The following is an 11,525-nucleotide window of genomic DNA, read 5'->3' on the forward strand; positions in this document are numbered from 1 at the left end:
CTGGGGGTGTTCAGCCTGGAGCAGAGGAGGCTGAGGGGAGCCCTCATCGCTCCCTACAACTGCCTGAGAGGAGGGGGGAGCAAGGTGGGGGTCGGCCTCTGCTCCCTGGTAACAGATGATAGGACAAGGGGGAACGTTTTGAAGCGGCGCCAGGGCAGGTTTAGGAAAAACTTCTTCCCCGAAAGGGTTTTCAGGCTCTGGCATGGGCTCCCCAGGGAGGTGGTCGACTCCCCATCACTGGAGGTATTTAAAAGAAGGGTAGATGAGGTGCTTAGGGCCAGGGTTTAGTGGTGGGATGGCAGGGTTAGGTTAAAGGTTGGACTTGATGATCTTAAAGGTCTTTTCCAACCAAAGTGATTGATTCTATGATTGGGATTTTTTTTTTCCCCCTTATTTTAAGTACAGAAGCTCTGCTTCCCTGCTGGGAGGGGACAACGAGCCACCTCCCCAAGAAATACCAGCTGCTATCTCACCGTAGCTCTCATGCTAACTTTGATTTGCAAACCACAGCTTTCTAGCTTAGCATACGCACGTCTCAGTTTGATAAATAATCCCAACTTTAAAGAAGTCTGGAAAACAGATGCTGGGTGAGAATCCCAGGATATGAGCTTTTGTCTACAGATCGACACGCACAGAATTGCCTTTGGAGAAGCCGGGATTCCAATGAGTCTATTGTAATACAACCACGACCAGCTTTTCACCTTGATTTTCACCCACGTTTAGCCAAGATGCCACATAACACCTAACACCCCGTGTGTCACCTTCCCTAGAAAGGACCTGCATGTTGGGTCTATCCAAAACTATGTGATGGGGGAAAAAAAAAATCCCTGCAGATCCACGGGATGATTGCTTCAATGTAAGGCTCCCTGCTGTTAATTAGTATAAAACTACAGCTGAGGTGGAGCATCTTTAATTTTCTGAACTGGGAGTCCGGTAGGGTTGGCTGTGCTGTGGTCACATCTGGATAGGGACCCCAAGAGCCTCCGGCTCTCAGGTAAATTGGCAGCTCAAGTGTAGTGACTGAAAAGCAATTTAATTCTGGACGCGTAGTGGGAAGAGGAGGATTTACCTTCTCAGCCAGGACATTTTCCAAGTTCCTCTGCAGTTTGCTTGCCAAACTTTCATACTCGGCCAGTTTTTCTCCTGTTTCCAATAGCTCGTTTTCCAGGCGGCTGTTTTCCTGGACCAAACAAATCCCCCCCCCAACAACAGCCTCAGCATTTGGAGAAGGAAAACACCAGCACGTGGTAGCTCGTTAGAGAAAGAGTAATCTCCCAGTCAAGCCAGAGCCAAGCTTCAGCCAAAGACAGGAACTGTGAATTTGTTATCCGCGTGTGTACAACCCCCTCGCCACAGCAATCCAGCAAGCGTGACTGCCGGGCCCACAGCGGGCTCGCCGTCCCCACGCTCCCTGGCTCCTCTTGCCTTTGGGATCGCTGCTTCAGGAGGAATATTTTACAGCTTTCCTGATACCCACAGGATGCCCAAAGCCTTCAAAAGCTGCTCTCCTGAACACCTGTACAGGCGTGTTAGCTCCCTCCGACTGCCAGCGCTTCTGATGTTCGCAAAACATCATCATTACCACTAACTTTCGCTCTTTTTTAAAGAAAAAAAAATTAAATTATATTCTTATGCAGCTGCCAGATACAGAAAAAAATTGTGACTTAAGTGTTTTCTAAAAATAAATTGTCAGAAAAGGATGTAAATCTGTGGGGTCACGAGCATATGATACCACTGCATTAGACAGCAGATAGTTTATCCAAAGGAATAACAGCAAACTTTAGATAATTATTTTTTTTAAGCAGTATTTTAAGCTTCATCGAGATGTATTATCTCCTGGCTGGACAGCCGCGCAGCCAGCAAGGCGGCCAGCCCATCCGAGAGCCATACACACGCACACTCTGCATTTGATGACAGCAGAGATTTGAACTGGAGCCCTATGAACCCAAGGGCTCACCCTTGGAGGCGACCCAAAAGACAACTCGCAGGCATACGCCTCCGTCTTGCTGCTGAAATGACTTTCCACGAGCCCAACGCGCGCTGCGACACGTCCCCTCAACAAGGACCACGTCGCAAGCCTCGCTCCCCGCTTCTGGGCATCCTTGCCTTTTGGGGGAACGCGCCAGCTGCATTTTAGTCCCCGTTACCTTCAGGGAAAGGGCCAGCCGGTCCCGGAGGTAGTTCTCATCAGTTTTCAGCTTTTCTATCTCCTGCTCCAGCTCCAGCCGCTGTTTATTAGCCTGCTGCAGGATTTGCTCCCGCTCTCTCCGGAGCTCGTTCTTTAGAGCTGTAATTCGTTCCTTATACTCCTCATCCAGCTTCCTACGAAGGCATCAGAGGTAACAAGAGCTCAAAAAGAAGCAGGCAGCAAATACTGAAGTGAGTGAAGCCTGGTGGCAATCAGCCAGCACAGAGTCACCACCTCCGTCACCGAGTCCCTGCAGTGATCCCAAAGAGGAGGCGGGGGGTGAACCGTGACACTGTACCTGAGGTTGTACTCATTCCGGCGCTCAATAGCGGCATGGTGGTCATCCACTTCGGAGGCCATCAGGGATTTCAGCTTTTCGGCCTTCTCCAAGTCTGACCGCAGCTTCTCTTTCTCTCTGGCCACTTGGTCAACCCTCTCCCTAGGGTAAGCACAGCCAGCCTGGATTAGGTCACCCCTCCGGCCGCCCCAGAAAAGGTACTTGCAAGAGGCTTATCAGCGAAGAACATCTCTGAAAGCTCTTCAAGTGTCTTTTATCATCAACTGCATTTAATCACTAGAGATGAACTTGCATGCCTAGCTCTGGACCTGTCTTTATATCCCCATTGCTCCCAAGACCTCAACACATGGACTCCTCCGCTGTGGTCTAGCCCCCCAAATTGCAGCGCTATACCATTTTGGCAGGCCTCTTTCTGCCCCATTCACTTGCTCTCATCATTTTATTGCCTTTACCACTTCGTCCTTACACTATGTCCAATCCAGTAAAACCTGTCACCTTTACCAGTTTTCTTGATGGGAACTTCATAACAAATCTCTCCACCAAGTGAAGGTAAAAAGGTGTTTAGACATCCAGACACAAGCCATGGGAAGCCTCCTCTTGCAGTCATACAAGTGAAACGGGCAGCTTGCAAGTACAAGTGATGAGCTGATAGGTAATGATGACCAGCAAAAGTCATCTAGGGCGTTGCATGGAGGTCAGTGCTTAAGCTGATAAATATCTAAACGATTCAAAGATTGACAGTATGAAGCAAACACCACCAACAACCGGAGCTCGTGCACGGGGCAGATGGATGCAACCATTATGCAACAAGAATGAACCAATGCAAGACTGTGGCTGCAATGCTTCGAGCAGGGGTCTCCAAAGCGGGGTGGACAAGATGATCCACTGGTGGGCAGGAAGAACTATTTGAGCTTCAGTAGTACATGCACAAAACTTACACGTGAATAAATATACAGGGAAATAAAGAGAGAGGGAAATGTTTCCCATCTCCTACGCTCTCTCAATAGAGAAGCCTGTGTGGCAATTCCAGTGCGGAGCCAAACGGCATTGACCTTCAACTGAAAAAAGTGGGGGTCCGTGGCATTTTTGTGCCTCACCCACACCTCTATCACATGGCAAAACCTACGTAACACTACTACAAGAAACCAGTTTGGATTAAAGGTACTGCTTATCAAATTGCACCAGCCTCCGGCTTCAGTTTTGCATTCCTTGGCCATCAGTGACCACTGCAGATTGCAACGACCATTTCCAGAGCGCAGAGCAGGGCTGGAAACAGCCTGCTGCTTTGATTTTTTTTTTTTCCTCCTTTTTTTTTATAAAAGTATATATAAAAGTATAAAAATTTTTCTGCAATACTTGGGTTTGAGTGTTTCAACCCTACAAAATGAGAGTTGAAAGTTTCTGACCAAGCTGACGCAGAACTTCGCCTTCCAGTGAAATGGCAGCACCATGCTGATGCCCCTTGGAGAGACGAACCAACCCCCTGGAACCCAAACCACCCCCCTGGACCCCAAACCACCCCACTTAAGCTCCTGCCCAGCCAAACAGAGAGGGCAGTGAGGAAGCGGCAGAGCCAGCGATCCTAGTGACTTACAGCAAGTGCCTGATCTCCGTTTTGAAGCTCGCCAGGGCTGCCTGGTGGACTCCGTTCTTCGTTATTAAAAGCTCGTTTTCTAGCGCCAGCGTCAGCTCTGTCAAGTTCACCTTCCCATCCAAGCTGAAATCCAAAGCCTGCAAAACACCACAAGGTTGGAGCAGAATGACCCTCCGTGCCTCGCAGGAGCCTGGAGACATTTGTACATGAAGTGACAGAATAAAATGAGGAGGCTCAGAAAAGTTCTTTACTTGCTGATTAATTTGTCACAAGTGGCTTTAGGGCAATAAACCAGACATCTCCGCCACCTTCCTACGTTGAAGAGCTGCTGCCAGCTCTGGAGATGGAAAACGAACTGGTTGCGCTGCAAGACCAACAAGGAATTAAGCCCAGGCCTGAATAAAAGTCCTAATTCTCCAGAGGACCTAACTACACTGGCCTTTCTACATACTCAAATGCTGCAAGAAAGTGGCTGAAGACCTTCACATTGAACAAATCCAGCTCTTGCCATAGAGACAACACGGGCGAAGCTTTGTGGCAGGTATTGGATAGCAAGGATCCTGCCTCTTCAAGGGTAAATTATCATCAGCAATTGCTCATAATTCCATTCAAGCTAACTCTGCAGGAGCACAAAGCGGAGCGCAGAAGGGCCAGCGGCAGGGCGGAAAGGCTGCAAATGCTGCAGAAACCACCCCGGCAACACCGGTAACAAAAGCAGGAGAAGACAGAAGATGTCCCACGCAAGCCTGGTGAAGGCACCACCACGTTATCAAACTGGCCTGCACGAGCCCAGGCTGCGAGTGGACTTCAAAGCCCGAGCAATGGCTGAGCTTATTACAACCTGGATGTTCAACATCCACAGGGACGTTAAACACCCAGAGAAATCTGCCATCATCGCTGCTGGGAACCCAGCGATGGTCTGGGGACAGACACGTGAAATCATCTTCTCCCGACCACGGCTTCTAGCGAGACGGACAGGGACGGGGTTTACTTCAGGTACCTGATTTGCAACCCCCATTTACCCTGTGTAATAAAACGCTAATTACTGGGCAGGGCTTCAAGTGCTGTCCTCCACCTCAGCGCAAGCGGTAATTCAGGTCATCCCAGTGCTAAAAGGTTTGCAGGTGCAGCCGTTCGGCGAGGTAAAGGAATTAATTTGCTTTCTACAAATATAGGTGACCTCTTCGAGCTAAGCTGGAAGTCACGTTACATTTTTGTCGTTAACTTCTAGCTCCCTGGGATGCACCATCATTTCAATAAAGGGAATTATTGGAGACTTTTTAACCAGAATAGTTAGACTCCTGTCATTAGAACTGGGAATTTTCAAGGGGGGGGAAAAAAAATAATCCAGCTACAGTCCGGCATCCCACACTGGGGAGAGGAGTGGGGGGGTGGAAAGGCAAATAAAAGGGTGGAAAGGCAAATAAAAGGGTGAGATGGAGCTGCCGGTTACCTTCAGGATCTCCTGGCTGTTCTCTATGCCCTCCTGGTGCCAGCAGTCAAGGACGCCCTCCACGCAGCCGTAGCCCATCCCGTCATCCAGGCTGGAGAAGAGGCAGAAGCCGATGGTGCTGGGCATGGCCGAGGGGGTGGTCGTGCGCCTCCCGCTTTCATCGAAGGACTGCCGGGAGAGGGGAGAGGGTGCGACGGGGCACGGGCAGAGCCAGGCATCTGGCCACCCCGGGACGAGCAAGGCTTATAAATGTAATTTTGCTAACAGTACTCTGGAGATTACGGATTAAGGTCTGCTTTTCCTTGCTGCCGAGCAAATACCCGGCAGGAACGCCGCCGCTGACCTCGTGGCACAACCAGACGCTTGGGATTTAAAATAAATCTGAGGAGGAACAGTTTCAGAGCCACCCTCCATGCTCCAAAAGTGCTTTCCTCTACCCGTTTTTGGTTTCAAGGGTCACCTCCCCTCGGAAGGCTGCTGGGAGCATGTGCCCAGGTGCTTTTGCTGCAGCCCTCCGCTTCCAAGCAAGGATAGGCAGCAGTTTGCAAACTCCCAAACCATCACCACCACCACCAAAATAATACAGACTGATGCGGGACCTGCACGCCCACAGCCTCCAGCCTACCCCAGGCCACCGCTTCCCCCGCATCCAGTTCACACCATTTACTTATTGCACTTGGCAGCTTGCATGAGCCATCTCCCCAGCCACGCTACTTGAAAGGGGAGCCATCTCCCCTTTACCGTGAGGGTGTTTTCTGCACTATCCCACCCCAACACACCCAGGGGAAGTCTGCAGCAGCTCCACCTCATCGCCCTTGCTTGGGGTGGAGGCAGCAGATCCCATAGTCCTGACCCGAGCATCCCGGCTCTGCTCCCTGGCAGGGCAGGGGAGCAGCGGCTCATGGCCATGACCTCCAAGGCTGCCCCACCACAGGGACAAACATGGAGGAAGAGGAGGAGATGGGCTAGGTGGAATTCACCCAGGGCTTCTGCTGCTTTTACCCCAGGATCAACCTCCGTTTCCCACCTGCATGGAGAGGTGTCGTTTCAGCTGTCGGTACGGAGTGGAGGCCGAGGGTGGCAGTGACTTTCTGTTTTTAAACAAGCCGTAGAAGAAGTCCTCAATGCTCATGGTGCCGTCTTGCTCCAGGTTATGGAGCACCTCTTCAAGCCCCTGCAAGCGGCAGGGGATAAAAATCACATTTGCTATTGCCAAAACCACCGCGGTAACAGATTTGGCACAGCAGAAAACATCCTATTCCCTAAAGGCTTGACAAAAAAAAACAACCAAACCAAAAAAACCCAAAAAAACCCAACCAGCAAAGCAAAAGAGCTACCTGGTACCCTGCATCAGCCTAACGCTGGTACAGCAGGCTTCCTATAGAAAACTGCAAAGCCACGTAGGCTACCAAAATCCTGCCTGTAAAAGCCTGCAAGCTCCCTGCCATTTGGAGCCTCCCTCTTGCGAGGCAGCGTGAAAAACTCCTTGGTTTATCCTGCTCTCGAGACAGGGTGACCTCTGGAATTCAGCACAAGGTAGTGAGACCGATGCCAAAACCCCAGCAGCTTGTGAGTGCCCAGGCAAAAAACCCATAGTACGACACAGCAAGGTTATAATAAATCTGGTTTTTGCCTCAGGGCAGTCTGCTTTCTGCAAAGCAAGACCAAGCTTATGAGGACTAGAGATATTAAGGTCAGTCCCTCACTCTTTCTTCATTTACAGTTTGTTTTTTTCCATTTTCTGCCTTAATATCCTGAAAATGTTTTGTTGCAAACGCTGCAAGGGAATACCTGCTCAGAAGCACGGTGTATGGAGGAAATGATTACAAGCCATGGTATTGCAAGATGCAAAACAGTCGGATTTTTTTTTTTTTTTTATAAAACTAAATCCTAAATTGACAAGAGACTTTTCTGCTAAAGAAATAACTTTCTCATGGACTCTTCCTGGAGGACAGAAACTGCCCACAGGCCTTCTCAAAGGCCAAAGCAACCACCTATGAATATTTTAACCCATATTTACTGTCTAGCTGGAAGATTTCTGGGATTAAGGGGACACGCTTGGAATCCAGGCTATGTTTTTAAATTCCAGTTTACTCTGCGATTGCAGAAGACGACATGCACGCTGCGGCGTCAGAAGGGCTGGCAGCTGCCTTCCACTACAGCAGCCTCCCAAGGCTGATGGTTCGACACCGAAGAACTCGCTGGAAAGCCAGGAGCCAGGGCTTTCAAGTAGCGACCTGTAAAGCAGCCCTTGCACTTTAGGCTTTAGGCCAGACTTTGTGGGGGTCAGGCTAAAACCCTGGCACCCACGCTGCTGCGAGTGGGTCCATACGTGGCCACTCACCTCCCCGGCCGCCGTTCGGCGCCCATACTGCTCACAAATGGAGATGAGCTTTTTGCGGTTCAGGTGGCCATCCCTGGCGATGCCGAGGTGCTCGCAGACCTCCTGCAGTTTCTCCTCTATCCAGTCCGGGGTGGGCAGTGATGCGCCAGGGGAGGCGTTCAGGTCATCTGGGTTCCAGAAGCGTAGCTGCCCTGGAAATGGGGGAAAATGCTCCGGTTTCTGCCCATCCACGGCACGCGAGTGGCCACCAGAAGACCTAAGGGTTTTGCATGTCCCAGGGGACTCACTGCTGCAGCGGCAGACCCTCCCTTCCTTGCTCACCAGACCCTGGGGGACCCTTTGCTTTACCTCATCCTGCACAGAGCACGCCTGTAATTTTGGGGTATGGCTACTGGCACCGGCGTCGCTAATCAGACTCTGCCAGAAGGAGTAGATCCTGCTCAGCGTTCAACTCCCACATGCCACCACAGGGAAGGGAAGCCCATGCCCAGGCAGAGGGTGGGCTGCAGCCACGACCGCAGCCAGGAGGATCTCCCGGAACGTGGAGGAGTCCAATGGCCAACATGGGCTGGTGGCCAGGGGAAGCACAGCCCTGCCGCCTCAGCCACTGGCATGAATGGAGAAAGGACCCCTCCTCTTCTGGGCAGTTATGAGACCAAGGGAGAGGACTGAGTAAGTTGCACATCCACATATACCTTGACCAGGTCGAGAACTTCAGTGGTTGCCCACCTCCATAAATGTCACCCCCCAGGTAGAGCTGCCTAAACTTCCATCCTCTTTGAACATAAACTCATCCCGGGGCTGTAAAAGCAGCTTCTGGAGCAAAAATTTGGTCTCATTAGACAGCATAGGGCACAGAGGGCAGCTGAGGTGTTGAAGCAATTAGAAATTGCACGGCTTGGTTACAAACACATCTCTGCGTGCTGCGGGTTGTGCTGAGGGTCAGTGCCAAAGCCTGCCAGCCCAGGGCCAGGAGAAGCACTCGGAGCTCGCTGCAACACTGCTAGCAAACATTGCGGGGTCCCCCCTCCAGTGTCCCTGCCTAAAACAGCGGTAGGAAATCTTTGGCCGCATCCCAGAGCAAAGCAGGACGTGTCCCACTGCCGGCCCTGCTCAGCCCCCAAGCCGCTGCCGTGCGGGACGGGGACCCTCTCCGCACCCTGGGGGTCACCCTGCTCTCCCTTACAGACCAATTAGGAAACATTTAATGACCGGTCCCTGCTGACATCTAGTGCCTACCGTGCTCCACTACAGCCAGCAGCCCCCAGGGCAGAAGTGGGGAACCAGGACCAGCCCCAGCTGCTGCTCTGGGGGTGCTGGGGCCAGGGAGATGGGGAGCACCTGCAGCAGAGCAGCCTCTGCGCTGGACGGGAGGAAGAAAAGAGGGCAGAGAGGGTAAGGCACAAGACTGTGCCCTCCAAGGAGCCCTGCTTTAGCTTTCATCCCCAGCTCGGGGCTTGCTTGGCCCATGCAAACCTTCCCAAGCTCTGCCCTGCGCTGGGCTGCCATCGCTCAGCACACCCAGCTGGCTGGAGGCCGGCTGGAAGCGCTCCTCCGGTTCATCTCCAAAGCTGCAAAGAGAATAAGCCCATACAAGTGTTGCTGTTCGCTCTTACCCTCGGCCTCGTACTCCTCGCTGTCTCGCGTCTTCCAGTGCTGGGGAGCAAACAAAAGGTTCCCGAGTTATTACTATTGCAAGACATCACCCGTATGAAAGAGAGCATCAAACGAGCTACAGGGCTCCAGCAACGCCGCCAGGCTTTCATCTCCCTGCTCCCCACGGGCTGGGCTGGCAATCCACAGCTCTTTGATGCTGCCTGTTTTCTGGCACGCAAGGTGCTTTGGTGGGGATAAGCCACAGCTGCAGCAAAAGACGCCTAAAGCCCCGCAAATGACCCACGAGAGGTGACAGATCAGGGTCCAGGAGGCTGGCGGGGAGGGAGGGAGAGATTTGCCCTCCAAGCAAGCCTGCTTGTCTTAGAGGTATCAATGGCCAGGATTTTGAGGATGCAGGGAAGATCATGAGCTGCACAGAGGCACCATCTGAGTTCGGGGTATCCTTTCCTTCCAGCACCCTATTTTCCCCTTGTGGAACATCCCACAGGTCTGGTCTGCAGCTAACCTGCAAGCCGGGACGCGAGCCCAGCACGTTTTGAGCCTCGAACGTCCCCCATCACGGACAGCCCTTGACAGAAACCTTTGTGGCACTCCAGGTTCGGGGTATCCTTTCCTTCCAGCACCTTATTTTCCCCTTGCAGAACATCCCACAGGTCTGGTCTGCAGCTAACCTGCAAGCCGGGACGCGAGCCCAGCACGTTTTGAGCCTCGAACGTCCCCCATCACGGACAGCCCTTGACAGAAACCTTTGTGGCACTCCAGGTTCGGGGTATCCTTTCCTTCCAGCACCTTATTTTGCGCATCCACGCCAGGATCCACCCACACTGCAACAAACACCCAAGTGCAATAGGGAAAGCCGCTTCCAGTGCACATGCAATTTGGGAAATGAGGCTTTTGCTGCTTTGCTTTCGCTTTCGACAAGGGGCACCCATCTGCCTGCAGAGCTCGAGGGCCAGCAGCCCATGCTCAGCCAAGCCCGCTCCAAAACACCTCCACTAACTGGAGCTGTGGGACAGGAGACAGAGCCATGCTGAGCTAACTAGATGGAAAAAAAACCCCAAAAACAACACCTGGCTTTAAAGCTGGTCTTAAGCCATCCCGCTTCACAGAATCCCAGCATGGCAGGGGTTGGAAGGGACCTCGGGAGCTCACCCAGTGCCACCCCCCTGCTCAAGCAGGCTCACCCAGAGCAGGGGGCACAGGGCAGCGTCCAGGCGGGGGTTGAAGATCTCCAGAGAAGGAGACTCCACAGCCCCCCTGGGCAGCCTGGGCCAGGGCTCGGGCACCCTCCAAGTCAACAAGTTCTTCCTCACGTTCAACTGGAGCCTCTTGTGCTTCAGTTTGTGCCCATGGCCCCTTGTCCTGGCGCTGGGCACCACTGAGAAGAGTCTGGCTCCATCCTCGTGACCCCCACCCTTGAGATATTTGTACGTGTTGATGAGATCCCCTCTCAGCCTTCTCTTCTCCAGGCTGAACAAGCCCAGCTCCCTCAGCCTTTCCTCACAGGGGAGATGCTCCAGTCCCCCCATCATCCTTGTTGCTCTCCTCTGGACCCTTTCTAGGAGTGCTTCCCCTGTGGCAACACCACATCAGCTCAGGCGGCGCTGGGAGCCGGGCAGAAGTATGTTGTTTAAAATGATTTCCCCATGTACTACATGCTGTCTTGCCTCTGCAAACCTTGTACCAGCCGAGGGTATTTACTCGCACACGATGCTCACCGATATTAACTTCTGCTTTAGCGACGGCATCGGCAGATGTTACCTCTCCACCATGACAAGCGGATCCTTCTGTGCGCACGTGACTGATGGATTTGAAGTCAAAGTCACCCCGGACGCAAAGAGGCTCTAAATCATCACATAAAAGTTCAATACGTCTCATTCAGATTACAGCTAAAAGCCATTAATCTACAACGTTACCATGGAAACTGGATTAGGTCACCGGACTTTTTTCTTTTTTTTTTAGCTCTGCTGCTTGCTCCCGTTTCATCTGCCGGACCGGGCAAGGGCCGCACGCTGCTGCCCCAGCCTCTCC

At 52.3% G+C, this 11,525-nt stretch overlaps 1 protein-coding gene across 2 annotated transcripts in view; it reads right to left on the reverse strand.

The window, feature by feature from the left end:
* The window catches only part of NIN (ninein), a 67,756-nt gene that overhangs the window by 28,255 nt on the left and 27,976 nt on the right, over positions 1-11,525 (reverse strand). For both annotated transcript variants that reach the window (XM_009648631.1, XM_035888424.1), the window contains exons 4-11: positions 9,494-9,533; positions 7,878-8,068; positions 6,561-6,707; positions 5,534-5,701; positions 4,081-4,217; positions 2,487-2,627; positions 2,148-2,322; positions 1,070-1,180 (exon numbers count right to left, since the gene is read on the reverse strand). In XM_009648631.1, coding sequence (XP_009646926.1) covers positions 1,070-1,180; positions 2,148-2,322; positions 2,487-2,627; positions 4,081-4,217; positions 5,534-5,701; positions 6,561-6,707; positions 7,878-8,068; positions 9,494-9,533 — 1,110 coding nt within the window. The remainder of the gene's footprint in view (positions 1-1,069; positions 1,181-2,147; positions 2,323-2,486; positions 2,628-4,080; positions 4,218-5,533; positions 5,702-6,560; positions 6,708-7,877; positions 8,069-9,493; positions 9,534-11,525) is intronic.

Source organism: Egretta garzetta, unplaced genomic scaffold (genome assembly GCF_000687185.1).
Source record: "Egretta garzetta isolate BGI_Z169 unplaced genomic scaffold, ASM68718v1 scaffold21, whole genome shotgun sequence".
NCBI lineage: Eukaryota > Metazoa > Chordata > Aves > Pelecaniformes > Ardeidae > Egretta > Egretta garzetta.